Source organism: Sturnira hondurensis, unplaced genomic scaffold (assembly GCF_014824575.4).
Source record: "Sturnira hondurensis isolate 20B ecotype Veracruz unplaced genomic scaffold, ASM1482457v3 Scaffold0003693, whole genome shotgun sequence".
NCBI classification, from domain to species: domain Eukaryota; kingdom Metazoa; phylum Chordata; class Mammalia; order Chiroptera; family Phyllostomidae; genus Sturnira; species Sturnira hondurensis.
Genome location: NW_028076324.1, coordinates 5,078,698 through 5,103,930, shown reverse-complemented (window position 1 = coordinate 5,103,930; position 25,233 = coordinate 5,078,698). Strand labels below are relative to the sequence as shown.

The 25,233-nt window shown below is 52.3% G+C and overlaps 1 protein-coding gene across 2 annotated transcripts in view; it reads right to left on the bottom strand.

Moving 5' to 3' along the window:
- Nucleotides 1-6,896: 6,896 nt before the first annotated feature.
- KIF13B (kinesin family member 13B) overlaps nucleotides 6,897-25,233 on the bottom strand; it is a 175,865-nt gene continuing 157,528 nt past the window's right edge. For both annotated transcript variants that reach the window (XM_037042195.1, XM_037042196.1), the window contains exons 38-40: nucleotides 15,837-15,899; nucleotides 11,169-12,192; nucleotides 6,897-7,955 (exon numbers count right to left, since the gene is read on the bottom strand). In XM_037042195.1, coding sequence (XP_036898090.1) covers nucleotides 7,666-7,955; nucleotides 11,169-12,192; nucleotides 15,837-15,899 — 1,377 coding nt within the window. In that variant the 3' untranslated portion in view covers nucleotides 6,897-7,665. The remainder of the gene's footprint in view (nucleotides 7,956-11,168; nucleotides 12,193-15,836; nucleotides 15,900-25,233) is intronic.

Here is a 25,233-nt window from a genome sequence, read left to right as displayed (position 1 = left end):
GCCAGCGGCCAGCCTGGTCCTCCTGACTCAAACCTTCCCTGGGAGAGCGATACTGCACCTTCCCCCATGGGACTCATATTGATGACAGTGTGTAATGACTGTAGCAGAAAGCCCTTGTTTCTAGATGTAAATGGTCAAAGAAACAAGTGCTCTATCGTATTGATTAAAATAGTTCAATGAGTCCTGTATCATTGTATCTCCTATTCTGGATTAGTGCCTTTTGGACAGTAGACTGTTCTGTAATTAAAATGTAGTATATACTGCTTTTTTGTACAGTTTTGTTTTAATAAAACTTTTTTTTAATTTGTGTTTATTTTAGTATTGTACCTATTAGAGAATAAAATGTATAACCAAACAAAGCCTGGCTGGGACTTCTTTGGGGAAGAAGGCAGCTTCGGGAGCTGCCCAGCATTAACTAAGGGGTAGGGGCCTTCTATTCTGAACATCAGTCCCTTGGGCTTCAAAAAAGGACTAGTGGCTCTGGGGACCAAGGACCCATGGAGGGGTAAAGGTGACCATCACCGCCTGGTTGAGGGACTGCCCCGAATCCACCCCGCTCTGACTCCCACCAACGCTCTCCTTCCTGTCTGCCCCCACTGCCAGGCTCCTCAGGCCGGGACGGGCCGGCCTCTCCTCCCACCCTCTGCCCTGTCCAGAAGTCCCTAGGGTCCCCGCAGTGTCTCCACCGCTGTGCTGGTCACACACGTCTTTGCTCCCCAGCTCCAACTGGAGCCTGGGCGCCTCACTTGCTTACAGAGCCTCTCCTGGGGCTTCCTGTCACACGCAGTCCAGAATGAAGTGCAAGAAAGCAGCTTTGTCATTGTGTTTACTTAAAGGTGCCTAATGGCTGGAATAAAATGTTTTAGCAGGACTTATGAACAAAGAGTCCAAGCTCCCTGCTCACAAAACAGACGGATCGATTCACTGCCCCCGCTTCTCAGAGAAAAGGGCTTCCTCATTCTACAAGGACTCGGCCATCCCCAAACACAGAGTTCAGAGGGGAGGTAGGCCAGGGGTGGGGGTAGGGGGCAACATGGAGGACCATCCCCACCCCATACTCCTTGGTTTGGGACAGCCTTTTTTAAGAAAAGATTTTACTTATTTTTAGAGAGAGGGAAAAGAGGGAGAAAGAGAGAAACACCAATGTAGTTGCCTCTAGGCACGTCCCCTACTGGGGATCTGGCCCAGAACCCAGGCACCAACCCTTCCGTTCGAAGGCTGGCACTCAATCCACCGACCCACACCAGCCAGGGCAAGAATGTTTCCTTGTTCTGACCTTTATGCCCCCCTGGAAATCTCCCCCCACCCCCTAACACCATCCTCTGAGTCTCCATCTCCCAGTACAAACCCACCTCCCTAGAGGTAACCCCCTCAATCCCCAACACCTCTGCCCAGCCCGTTCCCTCGTGATCCACGGGCATCGTGCATTCTGGCTCCCCCCAACCACGGACTCTTCAGGATAAACTAGCCTGCACTCTGCACCCTAAGACCCGGCACAAGACATGCGAGCAGTTCACCGAGTCACTCGGTGAGTGGGTGAAATAAATGGGACAAATCCACTGGAGTCCACTTTGGGGTCTGAGCAACTGTAAAAGCCCCACAGCCTTATGCAGACAAAGGAGATCTCACTGAGCTGTGAGAGAGTAGCAGCTCAGAAAACAAGATTCGTCCTAGGAGATGGACCAATTCCACGTTCAGACCCCTGCCCCCGGGCAGGGCAGTGCCTGGCAGCCAAACTATGGTTACTGGGCACTTGCCTCTGAGAACAACTTAGGGCACTATGAACTTAGGTCCTGCTGCGATGTGCTCTGGCTGAGGGCTGCCTCCAGTCCACCCTCGAAACCCTGCCTTTGTCGGCACATTTTATATTGTCAGACAAAGGGCGGAGTGAGTCACACACTCAGAAAGGAAACAGCATTACCCAGGGCCACCAGTGAGTTGGTGTCCTTGTGGAACCAGTGCCTCGAGGCCGGCTGTGTCCCTTGCTGGTGCTGGGCTGTGCTCCTGTGACCAAAAGGAGGCCAGAGGGGTGGGGCCACCATCGCAGCTGCTGGGAACCCGCAACGGGGTCCTGGGAGTTTGGGATGTCAGCCTCGGCAAGTAGGCCCAATCAGGACACAGCCTGCAAGGTCAGCCCACCCCTGCAGCAGCAGAAGGACGTCCTCTGCCCCCCAGGTCAGGGGTCTGCCATGAGGTCAGTTCTATAGTCCAGGCAGGCAGTGGGGCCATGTCCTGAGAGCTGGGACTTCCCTGCTCCTGAGAAGTGACCTGTTCCCAGCCCTCTACTCCCAGGCCAGCTGTCTCCCCTTAGCCCAGTAGCTCTAACTGCCTCGGGTCTCGGGCCACCAGGAGGATTCTACCGGTTTCTGGCTCCTGAAAGGTTTCATCAAAGGGGTAGAAGACTCTCCACAGAACCAGCTGGGCCTCCCTGACGCTTGAATCCAAAGGCACAACAAGCACAGGGCTGGGGCCCGGCTCCACCGTGAAGAGCCCTGCCTCACTCAGAACCAGCGCCCCGTGCCTGTGCAACGGTCTAGAACCAGCCCCCAAACCCCTGTGTCAGGCGAGGGGAGGGAAAAGACTGACCTCAGGCAAGAAATCATCTGATTTTATTTAGAAGCGGCTGGTCATGTGGTGGAAAGGCATATGTGGTACAAAATTACAGGGGTTTAGTTCATTATACAACACAAATCATCAAGTCTTTTTACAAGTCATTACAGTCTTTGGATGTTTTTAAACGCCCATTTCATGTGTAGCAAATCCATATCCTCCCTCCAGCAAACTGCTTCTTTACACGTGAGCCCCTCACACTTCGAGAACTCCGCACGCAGAGGTGGTGTCCCCAGACCGCCCCAACACACGCCGCGTCAGCAGCTGAGCAGGACGACGAGCTTCTCGGAGAGCAAAACGCACCTGGGGATGGTCATGTCCATGTCTAGGGCATGAAACGGGCCACACTCCCGGCCCCAAAGGGAGGCATGGCAGGCAGACAGTGGCCACTGTCTCAGCCCCACCCGAGGCAGCCCCGGGAACGGAGGGCACCATGAGATGTGGCCCACGGGCGGCACTGGGCCAGGATGATAAATCCCCGTGGACTCCTTGTCAGTTTCGCAAACAGGGAACTTTACAGCCGGGGCAGAAAACGTTAAGGAAGGGGCATCTACACACCTTCTAAGCCTTTCAGACTCTTCGATGGTTCTGTCTGGAGCTTATGCCCTCACTAGACGTACCGTCCCTCCACTGGCTGTGTCTCCCTGCCCTCCTGCCCACTCCTGCCAGGCTGGGCGGTGGGACAGCCGCTCCCCACCACCCTCAGCCCCCTGGGAGTCGGGGTGGCAGGGTGGGAGGCAGAGGCCAGGAGGGTCCCACCCAGTTTCTGCCTGGGGGTGTTCGTGCGGCACTCACAGCTCAGACATGTCCTCACCCGGCCCCACTTCCGAGCGGCGTGGCCATTCCCTCCTGCCGTCACACTACGTCCAGAGCCTGGGCCCTGTGAGGAACCGCATGGTGAACCCTAGTGCTGACAATGTCTTTAAGACTAGGTCAGTTGACCAGTAAGGCGCGAGTGAAGGGGGATGAAGCAGAGCCCCTCCCTCGGGCTCTGGTCCTCACAGGACTCAGGCCTGCACTTGTGGCCCAGTACCTGCTGGGTTGTGAGGGCTGTGGCTTTAGTGACATCTGCATGGCACCGCTGTTCCAGTAACAAGTCAGGTCGGTCTGCACGATGACATGAGCGGAACCAGGAGAGGGGGCAGGGCAGCCTTCCCTCCAGCATGTGCGGCAAACCCCTCGTAGGAGGAGGTCTCAGTCCCCAGGAAGAGGGGGACAGTGACAGGGCGACAAGGGCACCAGTGTCCTCTGCGCACCTCGCGGGAGCCATCAACATGTTGGCCCTAAAGGGATGTCTAGGGAGCGGAGTAGGCAGCAAGCAGGGGCGCAGGACCACAGACACTGCCCCTGCGGGGACTCAGCAGGACAGGCCAAGCTGGGTGCTGACAGCGGGGGCCAGCGTGGCCACCACGCAAATGCCCTGCACAGCAATGGCTCGCCAAGGGCTCCCTGACAGGCTCGTTCTCAGACAGCCCCCAGCAAGCTGACAGCCCCAGCGGCGCTTCCCTCTGGGAGAAAGGACTGCTCTTGGAAACGGGCATAAGCTGCTGAAAGCTATGAATACGCCACCTGTCCCAGCCAACCCCACTTGGCTGCTCAGAGTCTCCGGGAGCCTCACTCCGCACCAGGCCGAGGGGCCCGCTGGCTTCCCAGCGCTGGGCACAGTGCTGCCCAGGCTCAAGTTGGGGGCAGGACTAGTGGGAGCACCGCAGGCACAGAAAACCGAGTTGGGGTGAAAGAAAAGAAGGGGTCCCAAAGCCTCTTCAGAGAACAGGGCAGCCCTGAACTGATCACTCAAAGTTCACCCACTGGTTTGCGCTTTAGCTGATAAAAACCCACCTGAGCCCACAATTCCATCACAGTCTGTCCCACTTTAATCAAACCAAAGGACAGACAGCATGACACCCTCACTCCCCACTGACCTTCCCAAGGCAGTTCTGGAAAACTGCTGCTGAGGCAGGACAGTGAGAAGCTGGGACATTTCCTGGGCAAGCAGAATGGGGAAACGGACAAGATAATCAGACAAGGCGAAACAATCTGAACCACCTGCAGCCAGCTAGTGAATTGCAAGACCTTATCCGCCCCAACCAAGGTCACCTGAGAGCAAATAGTTCCTACCTCTCCCCCCTGAGCAGAGAATGCACAGCTCACATCTCCCTGGTCGGGAGAGAGGGGACAGAGACCCAGGGCATGCCATTTGTGCAGCCAAACCCGAGGACGATGAAGTCAGGGGAACAAACAACAAAGACCGGATTAGAGCCAGAGGACCCAAGACAAACGGAAAATGGAAAAGCAGACCAAAGAACCACCCCCACCCCCCTACACGCTCACTCTGGTGCACCCGAGTTGACGGCAGCGCTGCCTGGGTTCCTCCCTGTAGCTTCCCAGGGCAGCCAGAGCACAGCACGCCCAGGCCGTCCTGTTGCTTCTACCCGAAGGCCTTCCTTCGTCTCACTGTTGCAGCTCTAATACAGGTCCTCTCAGAACCACCCGGGCTCCTGTTGCGAAACCCTTCGGGCCTGAGGCAGCCTGGGCGGCCCCTGACTGGTCTCACTGCCCCCACGTCATGCAGCAGACGAGCTCCAGTGAGCACCTCGCCAAGTGGAAAGGACCACTCACGCCCAGCGACCTTCCTTTTCTGCAGTGTCTTCCCTACAGCAAGCGGGCGAAGACCCCCATGGGCGGGTCATCTGCCCTGACAAAGGCGGGGGAGGGGGTGCCACCCACAAACCATGCTGATGAAGGCAGGGAGACACTCCAACTGAAAGGGACTTTGGGGACCTGGGCTGGAGGTTTGGCAGAGCACAGAGCACAGAGCTGAGCGCACCTCACTCAGGGGCCCAGGCCCGGGTGCGGGCAGGAAGGCACACACAGCAGCCCCCGCCAAAGGAGTAGCGGAGCCTCCCGGCCAGCCCTCGTGGAGGGCAAACCGTCACCCATGGGTGCCCTTGTGTCTAGTCGCTAGGACTAGAAAACCGGAGACACCTACCTCCCAAGCCAGGGGTGACACGTGCAGGAGGACAGGACGCTGCAGGCAGCTGTCCAGGGGGAGCTGACTCCTCATGCCATCTAGGAGGCCGAGCTGGGGGCGGGGCCCGCAGATCCTCATTAGGAGGGCAGTGGGTTAAACTACTAAAACCTGGATGTGGCCCGTGAGTGAGCCCCCTCCGCTGGGGCAGATGGGCTGCCACCAAGGTGACCTGAGGCGGGACTGGCAGTCTGTTTCATGGGGACAGTGAAAGAGCCCAGGCTGGGAGTCAGAAGCTGGGGCTTCTGGAAACTGGAAACTTCCCTGAACATTCCCTGGTTTCAGCCTGTTCCCGGTGAGATCCTTCAAGACCCACAACTGTGAACCTGGGCTGAGATAAGGCTAAGCGAGGGGCGTGCTCTTGACCTCCTGGCCTGCCTCCTGTGAACGCAGGGGAGGAGCAGTTCTCTCCTGCAGTTCCACCCCCCTCCCCCAGGGAGCCGGGGAGGGGCAGGCAGCCTCACCTGGTCTCTAGTGACGGTTAGGAGACACAGGGCCCGAGGTCCGGCCGGGCATCACCACGAGGAACTGCCGGAGATAACCAATCCTCGGCCCCTTCCCCATGGGTCTGAGTGCGAGCAGCCCACCCAGGGGCAGGAAACCTGGCACTTTTTTTCATGAGGAGCTTCAAATAACTAGAGAACCAGAGATTTTTCAAAGAAAAAAAAAAAAGGCGTTCTGAGTGTTGTTGGTTTCAGAGTCTAAATGAGAGAAGTAGACAGGCAGCCAGGAGCGCATGCGCAGACCCCAGTCCCAGGCTAGGGTGCCTGTGGAGGCGCTGGTTCCCCGAGGGATCCTGCAGCCCAGAGACACCTGTCTGCAGCGCACCTGCCCTCTTCCCACTCCTGCAGATGCCCTCCAGGGGAGCCCGGCAGGGTGCTTGGCGGGAGGAGGGCCTGCTGTGTGGCTCCACAGGGGCAGTGGGGTGGGCTCTCTCCGACGGAGCCCAGGGACGGGGCTGCCAGAGGTTAAACTGGCCTGAAGACCCTCCCGGCCCCCAGGACTGTACCAAGTAAGGTCTTGGGCCTCGACTGCCTTCGTCACTGACTGAAAGCAAAACATAACTCTCCAAGTTTTCGCATCATCTTAGGGGAAGGCCACTCGTGTATCTTTATTCAAGGAAAATTGGGGGGGGGGGGTCATCCCCAGCCCCTGTTGGGTCCCCTGCCCAAGGCAGGAGACTTGGAGGGGAGACAATTACTAAACGAACAAACAAACTTTGATAGTAGTAAGTGCTATGAAGCACTTACTACTGGCCCTGGGCACTTGCACCTGGGCAGGCGATTGTGACTCGCGAATCATTTCAGATTTTGAAAAATAAATATAAATAAATATATTCCAAACACTCTTTTAAGGAAATAAATGGCAAGGAGAAAAACTTTCTGGGTATAAAGATGCTAAAACCACCACAGAGAAAACCCTCAGCAACGCTGGGGGAAGGACGAGGGACTGGTGGGTGGGCAGACCCTGTGGCCCTCTCTGGGTCACACGGGACCTAACCTTGGGCCAGGAGCCCCAGGGGGCCAACCAGAAGTGCTTAGGTGATACCTGGTGTAGGGATTTGGGACGAGGAGCGAGTCCACCAAGGGGACAAGTGGAGGACCCTGCCTCGGGGAGAAGAGAAGGCACTGGTTAGGGCTCTTCTTTAAATTAAGAGGTTAATGGGGTTGCCAGAACAGAAAAGGGGCCACAGCAGCCCCAGGTGGGAAGAGCCCCATGGCCAAAGGATGAAGGGGGTGGAAGGTACCCCCAGGGCCTCCTTCCCCACAAGCCAGGACCAGTCTGGGTTCCTAGAACCTTTGACCACTACCCGGAGGAGAGGCCTCTTCCTTGTTCTCTGGGTAGAGGAAGAATCAAAGCTTCCAGAGTCCTGGGAGAAATGGGGAGGTCACCAGCCCTGCATCCTGCAGCAAGCCCCGCCTACCTGCTCCCTCAGGGAAGGGGGTGTGAGGGGACAGTGCCGCCCAGCTCCAGCCCCAGCTGGGCTGTCGGTGCCCAGCTATCAGCGTGCACCCCTCGGCGCTGGCTCAGCTAGCCCAGGACTTCCGGTCCTCAGGGTTCTTGGGGCTCCTGTCCACCCGCAGCGCTGAGGTGCCCTCGGCCTTGGCCAGAGCTGCTGTCAGGGAGGCCAGGTTGGTGGCGGAGCCGGAGAGGGTGCCGCTCCTGCGGGGCTCGGGGGCACCCTGCAGCCGGAGCCCCGCACTGCGCCGCCGGCCGGCACCTGCCGCCCTGCGCACCCGGCCCGGCCTCACCAGCAGCCCGTAGCCTGGCTTGCACTTGAAGTACTGCTTTCCTCCGATGGAGCCGTCGTTCTTACCTGAGGGGAGAGGAAAAGAAGACAGAGGTGGCTCCAGGCAGCTTGCAACCCCACGGCCCCTCCCTGCCGGACCCCGAGCACCAAAAGGCCTGCACAGGGGCACAGGGGCTCACCATTCAACAAGTGAGGCCGGTGCCACCTCCCGGGCAGCACACAGCTGTCACGGGGACAGACACCCCCGGGGCTGCAGGCATCAGGCTGCTGTGCTAAGCCTCCTGTGTCCAGAGCTCCCGCAGCAGAGCTGGCGCCCCCCCCCACCCCCACCAGGGCACAGACTGTTTTCACCCTAGATGGTCAAGATGTAAACCTAGGATGATGTTTTTGGTACAATAACCTGTTAGACAATAACTAGCAAATGTCCAAGTTGTAGCTTGATGTGTATCCACTTGTCACGTTTGATGTGTCAAGAGAGAGGGAAGCTTTCTTTGCAAAAGTGAATAAAAAATGTTTTAAGGTGAAGAATGCACCCAGGTGGGAGTGGACAAGCCAGAACAAAGGGGCCGCCCTCTCCCTAAACGTCTGCACCCACAGTCATGGGTTGGTGGGGCACGCGATTTGCAAGCAAAAGGGATCATGAGTTCTCCACACTCCCTGTCTGCACACCCTCACCTGCCCTCTTCTCTCTGCCCCACTCTGAGCAGGCCCTCCCTCCACCCACAGCCAGCAGTGTCCCCAGGGACCACCTCTCTGGGGATAGGGAATCGAGCCCGTGTCCTTTCCCACTGTGTGGCCACTGTCATCACGGGGCTCCTGGGTCTCGCCCCACTAGGGCTCACCAGCCTTGGCTGCAGGGCTCTGCACACTGACTTCTCAGCTGTGTCTCCAGTCCCAGAGCAGCCCCTCTGTCTCCTCCCCTCCCCCCGGAGTGTCACCCACACCTCCTGCCCCACGTGTCCAGCAGAACTTGGCTTCAGCCCACCTGCTCTCCAAACTCTCCCACAGGGTCATGCTCCTTCTACCTCTGGGGTCTCAGGCCACTCTCAGGGGCCAGCCTGACTCCTTTCTACCCCTCAGTCCTGGGGCTTCCCCACCATACTTTTCCTGGCTCCACGGTGCCGCCCAACCTGGACATCCGCGGCAGCCTCCTTCGTGGCCTTCCTGGCCCCGCCCTCACCCCCGAGTCTGTTCTCCTAACAGCAGCTGTCTTCCTGTCACACTTTGTCCATCTGGAACTGGCCGCCTCATCTCTCCAGGATCCCCTCAGACGCAGTGAGCGGTCCCTGTGCAGAGCCTGTGTCTGCAGTGCCCTCGGCCTGACGCTGCCCCAGCTTCTCTTCCCCTCACATCACTCCTGCCCCCAATTCCGAGTTATTCCATACAGCAGGGGCCCCACACGGGGCTATAGACCGGCAGTGGTCTGAGGCCTGCTGGGGGCCGGCTGCACAGTGGCAGAAGAGCTGTCTTCCATGACAACAGGCCCTGGTGCCCAAAAGGCTGGGGACCACTGACTTACGGCCTCCCCACACCCACCACCCCATCTGCTCAGCCCATATTAACTTCTTCATAGCACTTACTACTATCAAAGTTTGTTTGTTTGTTTGTTTGTTTAGTAATTGTCTCCCCTCTGAAATCAAAGTCCAGTGAAACCAGGAATTTTGTTCTGCTCCAGAAGGTAACCCTGAGTCCCAGGACAGCGACTGAACATAGTGGGTGCATAAATGTTTGTTGGATGAATCCATCTATTTGCTAGTCTCCCTTTCATTCTTAAATTTAATTCCAAATACAAATTGTTTTCCAATTCCCATTTGCATTTCAACAGACTTGGAGTTTAAAAAATATTCCAGCCTGTGCTACAATAATCATTTAGAACCACTTCCAATTTATGATAATCTTTGCCGAAACTACTTTTTAAACCAGTGAGTGACTTCACAGCTGGGCTGAGGGGCTCAGTGACAGAGTCCCTGTAAGACAGGCCTCGGACGTCAGGATGTCACAGAGCAAACCACCCCCAGCTGGCCCTGCTCTGCCAAGGTGAGCTGCACCCCGCCCCCTTGAGCATCTTCCTCCCACCACACCACCGCCTGGCCACATAGAGCTCTCCCAACCGCCCACCTCCACAGCCCCCAACCCTGGCCTGGCGGTCTGACCCTTGTGTGCTGCTGGGGCAGGGAGAGTGGACATCGGTCCGGCAGCCCTCAGGCGTTAGACTCAGAGTTACCTCCTGGGATCTACTCAAGAGAAATGAAAACATGCGTCCACACAAAAGTGTGCACACGAACATTCCCAGCAGCACTCTTCACAAAAGCCAGAAAGTGGGAGCAACCCAAATGTCTGTCAACTGGATGAACAAAACACGGGCCACCCAGACATGGGATACTATTCTGCCACAAACAGGTCACGCGCTACAGTAACACGCTACAACTGGACACACGTGGGAAACATTAGGTTCAGTGGAATAAGCCAGGCACAAAAGAAGCCCACATTTCGTAGGATTCCACTTACATGGAAGTCCAGACATTTCTTGTAACTTTAGAGACAAGAAGACTAACAGCAGGTTGACCAGGGTGTGAGGCGGGGAACGTGTGGACACTGGGGGGTGACGAAGCCGCCAGAATCGGGTGATGGAAATGGGCGCACAGCTCTGCACGTGCACCAGAACCACCAACTGGCACACGCAGAGTGGGTTTTATGGCATGTGCGCTGTCTCACCACAAAGGCGTTTCAGTGAAGCATCTGAAGAGCAGACTACTTCCTTAAAGGCTGCCCTGGGTTTTTCTGAAAACAACGATGGGTTCGCTTTACGCTGCACTGTTCTAGGCTAGAATGAGTCTTCAGACTGGCAAGCCTGCAAGGGGTCTGCTTTTGTCCTCTGGTCTCACAGTGTGGGCCAAGCAGCCTGGGTGTCTTAGGAACAACTGAGAACCCACAGGGGCTAAGTGTCTGTAACCTGAGCCAACACAGGAGACATAGCTAAGTTCTAGTTCAAATGCAAATGCAGCTGTGACTAAAAAAAGAATAATGTCATTAAAATTCATTACCAAATTTATAGCTTTTAATTAATGTCTTAGGTTTCTGGGAAATTTCTGGAGGCTAAAAAAAAAAGAGAACCTGACTCCTAAAACATTCTAAAAACTTTATGTAGAAAAAAAATCCCCCAGTTTGAAAAGAAGGCTCATAGGCCACCTGCAGCCCCGAGGGCGCAGGGCAAGGGTCTGGGATGGCCCTCGGCCTACTGGGCGCCTCAGTGCCAGGGCCGCCCTGCACAGTGCTCACCTGAAGGTAGGTCCAGCTCCACGCCAACCCAGGTCCCTTCCTGGAAGTCGGTGGGCCCGATGTACCTGACGATGCCCAACTTGCTGGTGCCCACAGTAACATACTCTCCTTCTCTGAGCCACTCTGGGACCTCACTGGTTTCCTCGGAATCGGAGGAAACTTCCAGCTTCTCCAGGCTCTGCCCTCCAGAGCTGCCATCGCCAGTCCCTCCCGAGGCCAGCAGGTCATCCTCAGCACCAGAGGGGCAGCCAGGGTCCCCGCCAAGCATGCAGGAGAATGACTTCAGCTCCGAGGTTCGCACCTTCCGGATTCTGAACGGGGATGCTGGAGCGGGCGACTGAGACCGGACGTCAGGAGGCAGCTGTGGCTTGGAGACGTCCGGCCCTAAGCTGACATCTGGCCTGGCCTGGCCCTTGGGTCTTCCTAGCGGCTTGGTGGCAGAGGAGCGGTCATCCCTGCTCTGTGGGCTGGGTGACTCCTGGGGGGTAGAAGTGGGAAGATGCGTCGGTGAAGTGCTTGCCTCTTCGTTCTGCTTCTCTATGGGAACCGCTCCCTCGGCCTGGGCCACGCTGGCACTGTCGCCATCACCGTCACTCAGCGGAGTCTGCTTCGCTGGGACAGGCGGTGACAGAAGGCTGCTCTGACCCCCCAGCAGGGCAGGGGGAGTGCTGTCTGCACCTGGGGCAGCAGAAGGAAATGGGGGCTCGGAGTCGGGGCCCGCCTGGCAGGGGACAGGAGGGGGCGAGCCGGGCGTCTGCCCACCCGCCTGGGCTGCAGCATCCAGGCCCAGAGCGACGGCATCAGACAGTGTGGTGGAGGAGACACTGTGTGAGAAGTACCCGCTGGAGGCCTCGCTCAGGGGGCTGGGTGGCCCATCCTGCGCTTCGGGGACCTGGGTGTTGGCGGCCGTGCTTGGTGGCGAAGGCACTTGAGTTGGTCTGTCCTTGGTCTTCAGCACTGAAGCAGCCTGCATAGTCACAGTCACATCGGGGGCCACTCTCACCCCGGTGTTCTCCCGGAGAGCCTGAAGCAGGAGAGGGGAGGTGCAACTGGTCAGAGTTCAAGGGCAGGCATGCATTTCTAACAGGGGGAAGCAGGGGCTGTGCAGTTAGCTGGAACCCCACGGCTCTGCTGCAGCAAGGGTACTGCTGTGTGGGAAGGCGGCCTGCTTCCAGCATGTGCTCTGCCACATCGCCCCCGGGACCTGCTTTCCCCCCACGGATGCTGAGGGACTGCAGCACTGGGCACACACCCCGGGGGCTGCCTGTTCCCTTCCCTCCCCTTCTGTGCAGAGATGCTAACAGATGCCTGGGTCCTGGGATTTACAATGAGAAATGTATGTCTTGTCCTCATCCCCATTTCTGGCACAGAGCTCTTTCTAAAACCCTTGGGATTTTCTAAGAGATAAGAGCAGAAACGTGTCTTGATATTCAGAACCCCTTCCAACAACTCCCCAGATTTTGTTACTAAAGTGACTTTTAGAAATCCCCTAAGGATGGGGGCAGGATTGCCAGCGGGGACAACCAGGCTTGGAGGGTTGGGACTTTCGGTCTCACCCCCTGATTTCTGGGCACTGAAAAGGGGCTAGAGGCTGAATGAATCACCAATCACCAAATGGTGGATGATTTAATCAGACGTCCCCATGTAATGAGGCCTCCATGAAGAGAACAGGTTTTGGAGAGTTTCTGGGGTAGCGAACATGCGCAGGCAGAAGGAGAGAGGCGCGCTCAGAGGGAGTGCGGAAGCCTCGCAGCACTTCCCCACACCTTGTCCTCCACCCGTCTTCCATCTGGCCGTATCTGGTTACATCCTTCTATAACAAACTCATAATCTAGTAAGTAAAATGTTTCTCGAGTTTTGTGAGACATTCAGCAAGTTAATCAATTCTATGGAGGACATGGGAACGTCCGACTTACAGCTAGACAGTCAGAGATACAGGTGACAACCTGGACTTGAGACTGGTGTCCGAAGTGGGGGGCAACCGGTGAAACTGTGCCCTTAAGCTGTGGGATCTGACACTACCTCTGGGTAGACAGCATCGGATGGAGCTGAACCCTCAGACACCCAGCTGGTAGTGTGGGAAGTAACACATGTTGGGCTCTCTGGGGTCAGGAGGTGCAAGGCAGGCAAGGCCTCACCGCAGAGCATGGCACACAGTAGGTGTGCACCCCCCAGTATCCCCTGCCTCCCTAAGAACTCTGCTCCCTTGGAGACAGATCCCCTGCCCACCCTGACTTCCCAGGGAGACCAAGAGAATCACTTCGAAGACAGAAGAACCCTCTTCTGAAAAACTGAAGTGATGATCTCAAGGGAGGGCCTGAAAGAGCTTCAGCTCGGCTTGCTCAGCTCAGCCCCAGAGAAATGCCCCTCGGTCCTGCTGATGCCTGGCTGCTCCCGGCTGGGGCGGTGGGCGGGGAGGAGACGGAGGCTGTAGGCCATGCCCTCTCTGAGGGGCCATCCTTCAGCTGCTGCTGCAGGCAGGTCCCATGTCACAGGTCAGGAGGCCCTTGGATCCCAGCAGACTCAGCCCAGCAGCAGTGCTTCCCCTCCCCACCCCCCACCCCCAGGAGCAGCTGAGGAGGAAGGCACGGAGGCTGGCCTCTCCCTCTAATGCTGCTCTGTCTGAGTCACTCGGGCAGGGACACACACAAAGCCCCATCTCATGGGGAATGACGACGGCCACAGCTCATCCAAACCCTACTGTTGCTGAGGTGCTTGTGAGTGTTCTTTCACGGGTAATTTAAGTCATTTGAAGAAGCTGCCAGATTATCTTTCTACTCCCAACTCACAATGATGGGGTAAGAGACTGGTGGGAGTGGGGAATGGGACGGGCCAGTGGAGAGAATGCCGTTCGGAGAAAGAAATATGTTTTCCAATATTTACGAAAAGATTATTTATATTACAGGAATAGCCATTTTCCATTTGAAATACAGGATTTATTTGAACGGGGAAACAGCTGAGATCTATAAGTCTCTTACAGTTACTTGGCTTAAGTCAGCAGTCTGATAAATCATGCATTTTCACGTGAACTGTCATTTATATTCCTGTCCCCGGAAGCCCTCCTTTCCCCACAAGGCACACTTTCAGGGTATGGAACTAACGGCACCTCTTGAGATTAACAGCCCATTTTTGTGATGGATCTCTAGGCTGCAAAATTTACTAAATCCAATAGATCAATAACTGTCACCAGCATAAATACTCTAAAAGATTAGGCAATCCTTCAATCATTTTTCTCTTGTAACTCATACATGTTTTATTTATTCTTTTATATTTTATTTTTAATATCACTGACCAGGCAGGGAGGAATACACAAACAAATCACAAAAGTCTAGAGCCTGAAAAACAGCTATGACCCTGAGACAGTATGTGTTCCCATGTCCCCTCCTGGTGAGACCCCACCACTGCCAGATGACAGCTGTCCACTAAGGGCCAGCGAGGTCCTGTCCTGGGGAGGTGACAGTCTAGAGACAGTGCCTTAGATTTTCTTGGCATTGTCCTATTTGCTTCCACATAAACCCTTTGGTGTAGGCCAAAGAGTATTATCACATTCATTTCACACCGTGGCCCAGGGAGGTTGAAGGTTTAGCCAGAGCCACCAGGAAGGGGAACAGCAGGGATCAGAGGTCAGACCCGCAGCCACAGCAAAGAAGAGCCTGTAAGCGGCAGAGGGAGCCTTTGTTCCTGCTGAGCAGAAGCAAGCAGCCTCCAGTCCTCCCACCCCCGCACCACAGGGGCCGCTCCCACTTGACGGGCGGTGGCATGAGTGGAAACCTGCCCGCCCTCTGTGGGTTATGCCCCTGATGACCCTTCAGAGACAGCCGCTAAAGCCTGGACTCAAGCAAGCCACCATGACAGGCAGCAAGACCACCCTGCGCTGCAGAGGCTGGGGCAGGCCGGTGCCCTCAGCAGCAGGGCACTTGTTCTCACTTGGTCCCATTGGCCTTGGGGCCCCAATCCTGTCTCAGGAAAATCACCCATCGGCAAGAGCGGGGGGGGTGGGGGGGGGTGGGGATCCTGGTCGTACCTTCAGTTCGGCTCGTGAACACAGAAGGCACACTGGATTGAAAAGGGCCTTTCAGAACAAAGTGAATTCATCATGGAGGTCTGAATTTTCTTTCAAATTACTTGGCCTTCTTTGCTGTTGTTTTAATAAATAAAATTTCCCTATGAAGATATAGCATTTCCTAAGAGAATGAGCACACAGTGGGAGAAAATAGATTTGCTATTCATAAGATTAGAAGTGCTGTTCATCTGTGGGAGATCATAAGAGACTATTTTTCTCCCGAGTTTAGCATTAGTCTTTTCACGCTGATATCATGAATCAGAATGAAATGTAAAACTGAGAATTAAGCAAACACTTAGAATAAGGAGATTGTTCTGTTTATAGAAATCGCCTTTGCCTGGTGGTGGGCTATTAAAGCAGCAGACTACATTAGCAGTCAAGCACCTAAAAGTTTAGCAATCATATGATTAACAAGTTGAAAATAGCCAAGTGCAACAAGAAAAATATAGAGGCAGAAGACAGTGGCCCATATTATGGTTAATCATCAAATCGGGAAAGCTAAAATAAAACCACCGTGGCTGTGGACTCAACAATTATCGCACTGGCCACCCACCGCATGTGGGGCAGCCTCCAGCACAGGCGCCACCCCCGCCCAGCCGGCTCACCTCCGCCATCCTGGCCGTCCTGGCGTCCAGTGGGGCAGGCTGCACCAGGATCCGGGGCACCGGCTGAGGAAACAGCAAACAGGCGGGCATGAGGGGTCCAGAGGGACCAAACAGAGATAACCAGAGAAGGTTTAGACCAAACAGACTGGAGTCATTGCCAACCAGGCATGCCAAGTGCAAGGGGCGTTACACAAGGAAATGGAAGAAGTAAGGAGCGCAGCTGGCGGCTCCCTGCCCCCATCCCCATTCAGCAACACAAGACACACGCTGGAAACAGGGATACATATGGCGGACCCACACACCTCAGGCTCTTTCCACTCACGTGCGATGCAAGGGCTGTGTCTGCAAAGACAAGCACCACGGGACTAACGAGAAACTATCAGGCAAGGTCAGGAAGGCTTCAGTGAGCAGGTAGAACTCAGACCCAGCCCTGGCGGACAGGGAAGACTCATACACAAAAGGAGACTGGTCAGTGCAGTCACGGGAAGCTGGCCTGGCTGCAGCACAACTCTGCACATCAGACAGAGCAGGGCAGAGAGGGAGGAGCTTGGTACCTGAAACTAACCCATGCAGGTAATGTGCTGACCGCCACAGATGCCTGAGAGAGCAAGCAGGAGGCTGAGAAGAATGGCCTGGTGGTGGAAGACACACTGGCTGGAGAAACAGTTAAAGGCCAAGGAGGCAAATCACTAATGAGACTCCAACAGCAGAGCAGGAGTGAGTGGTTAAGAGCCTGGACAGTGGGTGCAAGCAACATCACAAGACAAGACTTCAGTACTTGTAGACCTGCCATTCAAGTAATATTAAAGAAAAACATTTTTAAATAGCATCAGGATAAGAAAAAGGGATGTCGGAGGAAGGAGATGGAATCAGAAATTCGTCTAGGGGTGGCTGAGTTTACGATGGCAATGGGACACAGAAGTGGACCTGATGCTCTCGAAGTCCACCCCTTCTGCCTCTATTCCCTCAACAAGCCTTTCTCCCCTTCCCAGGTCTCCCTGCTCCGATGCAAGAGCAGGGACCTCCAGGGGCTCAGCTCTCAGAGGGCTGCATCCTGGCAGGACGGACACTACTCCTAGTCCTCTCTCACGAGAGAAAGTTGGCTGTTGAAGCTGTTTTCCGTACAGTATGAGGGTCTTTGCATTTGTTGAGTCCCATAAGAAAATCAGGTAGTCACCAATCTAAACTGCTCAGAGATATGGATTCCAGATCTTTCCACTTCCCTCCTCTGGTCCTGGGCACGCCAGGTCCTCCCAGTGGTGTCTCTGGGCATCTGAGGCAACTATGTTGTCGACACTTTCTAGCCTGTAGACACTAAGACTGGACAGCCAAAGTCTCACTTACTACAGGGCAGGCCAAACTCTTAACTGAAAGGAAAAGAGCCCACCTGAAACAACGCCTCACCCTGACCCGTGTGGCTCAGTGCCTTGGGCGTCACTCCATAGGGTGAAGGGTGGCCAGTGTGACTCCCGGTCAGGGCACTCCCTGCCTGGGCTGCAGGCCAGGTCCCCCCACAGGGTGAGTGCAAGAAGCAACCAATCAATGTTCTCTCTCATTGGTGTTTCTTTCCCTCCCTTCCCCTCTCTCTAAAATTAAATAAATAAAATCTTTTAAAAACATGGCTCAGCTAGGGTGGTAGTGACCTGAGTTCACAGCACCAGGTCACCGCACCGCATTTCTGCAGTGGGAACCATGATAACCAATCGGGCCTTGGGACTGCTTTTGAAAGAAAGTGTTAGAAGAAACTCATTCTGCTGAAGATAAGGGAGCAGTGATGAGATCTGAGAAGAGGCACAGAGGAGAGGCAACTACGTAGGAAACGCTATGCAACAGGCTCAACAGGCGGAAGGACCCAGGGGAACACGCACTTCACCCTGCAAACCCTGGGGGTGGCGGGGTTAAGACCAGGAAGGGCTAGGTTCACGGTTATGTTTAAGACAGAGTGAGAGGCCAAGAGGACGCTGTAACAGTGGCAGCAAGAGCGCACATAAGGGGTTCCAGCCGGTCCCTCAGCTCCTTGACCCAGAAAGAGTCTCTCCCCTGAACTCTCAGACACATGCCCCTTCCCTTGCTCACGACACCTCCTGGTCCATCCTGGTCCATGAGCAATCCGTGTCCCCGCTCCCAGGCCTTCCCCACACGAGCCGTGTCCCCACTCCCAGTCTGTCCCTCACAAAAGTTCTCCGTGTCCCCACTCTGGGTCCCTTCTCACACTATCTCTCTGTGTCCTCACTCCACCAACACTCGACAAGGGAGTTATTTCCAGACCGGAGCCTCCGCCCTACCACGCAGTCCTTGAATGCAGGGGCTGCACCTTTGTGCTTATTTCCCACATATTAGTTGAAGTCTACCACAAACGGGAAAGCACTCGGGGCATATTTTAGTAAAAGAAGAAAAAAAAGTTTCTTAAGTTTGAACTCCGGCGTACTTACATTCTTCAGTTAGGTCCCAAACAGACAGGATTGGGATGAAACATTCTCCCTTAAAGTATAAAAAGTGAAAATCCTACCAAGGATAGAACTATAGTTAGCCAGGATGGAACCCTTTCTAAGATGATATATTCCCTGCCCTCCTAAATAAAGCAAAGAAACATAATTTATACTTTTCTTTATGACTCAGAGTAATTAGAAAATTCCAGTAAATACTTAAAAAATACTAGCAGAAATGAATTAAGGACCAGACAGGCAGTGACACCACACAGGAACCCAGGGGGCCTGGGGACTCCTGATTCTCTGACCTCACGGCTCCAGGCCTCTAGGCCGGGAACCTGGAGTCCGCCTCTCACAGACTCCCTGTCACGCACGCCCTCTCAACCCATGGCCACTTCTTACTGAGGCGGCAGGTTCCACACAGATGTCACCCGACTCACACCCTAAAACGTGAACCAGGAAAAAGAGGATGATCGAACACATATGAAAACCACGTGGAAAACAAGATCCGATCGGGTCCGAGTGCAATGGCAGCGCCCCGGCCTCCCCGCCCCGCACTAGTAGCGTGTGTGCCTGCCTCCGAGGGCACTGCGCAACGGCAGCCGCCAGCTCCGGACAACAGGGCCACAGGGAGACACTTCCCCACCAGGGAGTGTTTGAAATGCACATGCTGATGAGACTGAGAGTGCAGACACCCAAAACCGGCCACGTGTTCGTTTTCCTCGAAGCTTCGTGACAAGTGCATAGAGATTCACCACAGGGTCCTTTCTCCCATGTACCTGTCAAACGTGTCCACAGCACTGGTAAGTGAGACTGTGAGTCCATGTAAAGCTCAGTTCAACAAAGACTCGTCAGGCCTCACAGAGATAACAGGCACTGTGAAGAACACAAAGACACAGGCTTTGTTCTCAACGGACTGGCGATCCAGTCTGTGGGAAGGACACGTATATAAATAACTAAAATGTCAAGAAATAGGGTAGATGTGAGAATGGACATTTCAAACACAGAGACCACTGAAGAAGGAAGAGAACATGAGTGGCCCAGGCCTACAACACCTTCACGACAGTGATTTTATTCTGACGAAGGCCCAGGGCGTGACCGAGTTGGAATGGCCAAAGAGCCCCTTTGTGTCTGACGTGTCCCCCTACTCACGTCTCTGCCTTGGGAAGAGCTACCCAGGCACCCAGAGGTCTTGGGGAGGAGAGAAGGATCTAGACTGGCAAGCCCTGGGCAGAGGGAAAGGAGGTCAGGGCCGTGCAGAGGCCTTGTGAGCCTGCAGTTGGTTTTCACAGGCAATAAAGAGCCACTGAAGGTTCCCGCAGGAAGTGGTAATAAGAGCTCTGTCTACAGAAGGTTAATCCTTAAATAGGGGAGGTATGAAATGGGGAGAAATAAACTAACAATGGCTTGATGGAGAGCTAATAAGAGCCTGAATTTGGATAGTAAAAGGAAAAGAAAATAGAAATACTAATTTAGATACCTAAAGGAGACTGCTGGATACCTGAAAACAACTGGCTATAGGCGGGGAAACAGAGTCAGAGACGATGCACAAGAAGTCAGCAACAGTGGAACCAGCAGAAACAGCATCGGGGTGAGTGTGTGTATGTGTGTGTGTGGGGGGGGTTACTTACTTCTATTTTTCGCAATGGCCTGTGATGAATCCAGCAACCTTATTAAGGGTCCCCAAAACACCTACCAAGTACACTGAAATTCTAAGTGTGCCGTTTGTCCTTCACACGTAACAGCTCAGATTTCCAAATGGGTACTGTCTGCAGTTCAGTGCTCTTTTATAGATCCCCCGTGCGGGCGGCTGCCTCCTATTTCAGGAGCTCAAAACACTTCAGATCATAAACTCATTAATCCTTATGACACATCTGGTAACTATTAATAAAAATGACTGCAAAGTATTTTGCAGCTATAAATATTAAGGAGAAGTCCCATGAGGCCAGTGAATACAAGTATAATTATCTACATTTCACACCAAGGCTCAGCAATAGTGACCTAGTGGTTAAATACAGTCGGGTGCCCAGTGAGTTGGTGAGAGAGATGGGGAAGGACTGCGTCTTTCAGCGCCCCTGGCCCTGCAACCTTCAGCGCCCCTGGCCCTGCAATCATACCTGGCCCTGAGCACGGCTGAAACTGAATGGAATGGGTGAGTAGGCTACTGGGGAAAGAGTTGCTTAGAAGTATTTCAGGGGAAAGAGGAAGAGCACTCCTCTTATCAGATTTTGTCATTTTTTAACTCTGGCCTTTGAAGGCCACATGAATGAAAATGGGGCAGATTAGCTTAGGATTTCGTAACTAGGCACAAAAGCTATTCTGGAGATCCCTCTGCCTAGGAGAACAAAGTTCGATTGCCTTGGCCTGGCATGAAAGACCCTCACTCCTCTGTGAGGTTGCAGCCTGTCCTGCCTGTGCTCACCCATTCCGAACTCCCTAAACACGCGCTTGGCCCCAGCCTTCCTCTCGCTGTTCCTGCCCTTAGGGAGTCATGTTCCACCCCGGGGAATACCCACCTGTTTTTACGTCTCAGTTCAAACACGACCTACTCTTCCTGAACTTGCAGACAGAAATGCACAGAGCCTTTGGGGTGTCAACCCCAGACATATACATATTTCGGCATCTATAACATCATTCCATTTATGTCTATACATCTCTAAGGCAACCAAGCTCTCTGAAGGGCAGGATTATGTCTCATTTATATCTTTCTGCAGATAAAACAGTAACTTATTGAATGAATACTCAGATAAGTGAACGCATCAATTACTTAAGCAACATGAAAAAGGCCGATCTATACAGTTACAAAGAATTTGAAAAAGAATGGATGTTCTGGAGTTTGGGCACAAGTGTAGACAGAGGGGAGAAGAACTATCAGCTGAAGCCAAAAATAATCACTTTGAACCTTTCTTAATAATCACCCCTTAGCCTGAATTTGATAAATTCTTAAATGTCATTTTTGAATGGTTCCTAAGTTAATATGATTCCCTACATTTTTAAAAAACTCTAACCAATCATTTATATCCAAGCATAGGAGTATACAAGAGATGTAAAATTTACTTTTGCTACACTCTGATTTTTATGCTGAGAATAAACTGAGAAAAATGTAAGAAACAAACCCAAACAGGGGCAGTACATAAAAACAAAGTGCTTCCTAATCTTCTAGTATATTCAGATAAAATAATAAAATCAGCCAAGTACAATTACCTAAAAATCAACACTTACAATACTGAGTCAATATAAGCATATTTTTTACAGGTTATGTTAATCAGAGGCAGGGGGTGGGGCTGGAAGCACGGGAACTGGAAAGTCTCCGGAGGAAGGCAGGCAAGCGCCTTGCTGCGGTCCAGAGAGGGCGCTCCCAGCCCCAGCACCTGAGGCCACGACGGGTTCTCACATCACCCACAGGGAGGCCTTTGGATGTACACACTGCTTTCCAGGGTGAGCTGGGTAAGAGTGTGTCTGCCATGATGCACTTCTGTCCATCATGCAGTTGTATTTCTTAATTTAAACGAACAGTACTTGAATTGACCCATTGGTCTTTGTTTGTGTAGAGGTGACCCTCCTCTGGGAGGTGGTACTCCAGTCCAGGTCCACAAGAATTCTCTAAGCGTGGCCAGCCAGCGAGGGCATGGGTGGCCACCAGCTGGTCACCGCCAGACACTGTTACCCTACCTGCCACGTGCCCCTTTAAACTGGTGACATTAAAGCACTGATGTGTCAAGCATGGAAAGGTGACTTAATTTTTCTGAACAAGATTATCATTCCTCATTAGGTTTTTACGTCACTTGAATAGTCTTCCAGTTTTATCTTTCTCAAATCCACCTTTGGAACTGCAGCCAGAGAAACCTTCCCAAACACACACCAGACTGTGTCACTTCCCTGCTTTAAAGCTGTCAGTGACGCCCCACTGCCTGCAGGCAATTTTTCAGAAAGGAAATGGGCAAGAAAGGGAGTACAGACAGGGGCTACTCTGTCTATTCCCCAGGTTTGCCGGTCCTGCCTTCACATCCTTTACAGATTTGTTCAATAACCACTCTGTGATTTTTAATCAAATCCAGGAAAAACCTCTAAAGATCACAACTTCGCATTAATTGTGCTTCCTGAATACAAACCTCAGCTGTGCCAACTCACTGGGCTCTGCGCCCTCAGACCAGAAGCCCACCTGAGCCTAGTTTACCTTCACGCCTGACTCACGGCCTAACACCTCCCTCCGACTCTGCCCGTTTGACATGGGGCCACCAGCCACATGTAGCTACTGAGCCCTTGAGATGCAGCCAGTGTGACCGAGGAAGTGAAGTTCTTATTTTACTTAATTTTAATTGATAATATGTAAATTTTGAAATTAAAGTGCCTTTATGTTTGGAACAGCTTTGGCATGCAGATCTATTTTTTTCAGCCTTGTGAACTCTAAATGCAGATCAAGTATTTCCGACAAAAATTTAGTGTCTGAATTAAGATGTGCTAGAAATGTAAAACACACACCTGATTTCGAGGACTGTACAGAAGATGGGAACATCTCATTAAGCGCTTTAATGCTGATTACAGGAAGAAATGGCCATATTCTGAATGTACGGGTTAAGTAAGTTATATTATTAAATTAATATGACCTGTTTCTCCTTACATTTTTAAATGAAGCTGCTAAAGAATTTAAAAGGACACCAACGATTTCCATCCTGTTCCTGTCAGACACCATGGACCCACCCCGGCACTGTTCTGAGCCGACGCCTGTGGCAGCCCCGGCGCACCGTGAGTGGCCAGCCCTCTGCCAAGCACCGCGGTTCTCCTACTCATTAGGGCTCTTTGTGTTGTCTCCCAAGACAGTTCTGGGTGGGCCTACTATAAACACATTTTTACACAATCAACAATTCTATCTGATATAAAACAATTTAAAGTTTCTACTTGTGTTGAGCTGTACCAAAGCCATTCAGGACACAACGTTAATTCCATTTTCTTTCAAACACAGAGCCCTAGGTGTTACTAATTTACCTGTTCACAAACATGTTCTGGGTGCCTCCCACATTCCAAAGATTGTGCCAGGAGCTGGGGACACAGTGGGAGCAAACTGAGCACAGTCCCCACGCTCCTCAGATACAGGCACTCAGGGCCTAACATCTGACACTCCTACTCAATTTTAATTACACAAAATAACTGAGAGACCCATTTCTCCTATCAGCAAGTAAACAATTTTATCAGTGTATACAAAGTGAATGAGACTGTGCAAATCGACTTTTTATTTCACCATATATGTATTCATTCAAGTTATTAGAGGTTTTACATAGAGAAAAATTTAAGTACTAATATTTCTGGAGTTGTCAGAAAATATAGTTTCATATTTTTAAAATGTAGCTAGTTCCCTTTTTATTTTTTTCCTAAGATTTGTTTATTTTTAGAGAGGAGAAAGGAGAGAGAAGGAGAGGAAAACATCGATGTGCAGTTGCCTCTCGCACACCCTCCACTGGGGGCCTGGCCCGCAGCCCAGGCACGTGCCCTGACTGGGAACTGAACTGGTTCACAAGCCATCACTCAACCTACTGAGCCACACCGGCCAGAGCCTAGTTTACTTTTTAGGCTTCTACATGATAATTATTAAAACTTATATAAATATTTATATGAATGTAATATTCACTTCATCCAAAATAATGGCTATTCATTTTTTCAAATGTTCATGAAGAATAAAGGATGTTTACTTAAAACACAGAATATCTGTTAATCTAAAAACTTAAAAACAGGGTCTAAATCTAGACTGTCACCAGCTCAGCATGCTGTATCACCTAAAAATGTTTGTTTTTTAAAGTTTATGTTATTGATTATGCTATTACGGTTTTCCCAATTTCCCCCCTTTATGCCACCTCAGCCCTGCAAGCCCCAACCCTCCTACATGCCATCCCCCCAGTTCATGTCCATCGGTTGTACATAAAAGTTCTTTGAATTCTGTTTCTCATGCCATTTTTGACCTTTCCCCACCCATTTTAAAAAATATTTTATTTATCTTTAGAGGGGAAGGGAGGAGAGAAAGATCAATGTATGGTTGCCTCTCGTGAGTCCCCTGCTGGGGACTGGCCTGCAACCCAGGCATGTGCCCTGACTGGGAATCGAACCGCGATCGTGTGGTTCGCAGGCCCGCGTTCAATCCACTGAGCTACGCCAGCCAGGGCTCCCCACCCACTTTATGCCTACCAATTATGCTTCTTATTCCCTTTATGTTTTTCCCCCACTTTCCCCCATGAAAACCCTCCATGTGATGTCCATTTCTCTGATTCTGTTCCTGTTCTAGCTGTTTGCTTAGTTGTTTTAATTTTAAATTCATTTGTTGATAGTTGTGACTTTGTTCTCATTTTACTGTTCATTGTTTTTGATCTTCTTCAATTTCTTAGATAAGTCCCTTTAAAATTTCATACAATAAGGGCTTGGTGATGATGAACTCCTTTAACTTCACCTTATCTGGGAAGCACTTTATCTGCTCTTCCATTCTAAAGGATAGCTTTTCTGAATAGAAGAATCTTGGCTGTAGGTCCTTGCCTTTCATGACTAGGAATACTTCTTTCCAGCCCCTTCTTGCCTGCAAGGTCTCTTTTGAGAAATCAGCTGTTAGTCTTATGCACACTTTGTAGGTAACTCTCCCCTTTCCTATTGCTGCATTTAAGATTCTCTATCTTTAATCTTGGGTAACTTAATGATGATGTGCCTTGGTGTATTTCTCTTTGCGTCCACTTCTTTGGGATGCTCTGGGCTTCCTGGACTTCTTGTAAGTCTATTTTCTTTGCCAGATTGGGGAAGTTTTCCTTCATTATTTGTTCAAATAAATTTTCAATTTCTTGCTATTGTTCTCCTTCCGGCACCCCTATAATTCGAATATTGGAACATTTCAGGTTGTCCCAGATGTTCCTAAGCCTCTCTTTATTTTTTTGAATTCTTGTTTCTTTGCTCTGTTCTGGTTGGATGTGTATTTCTTCCTTTTATTCCAAATC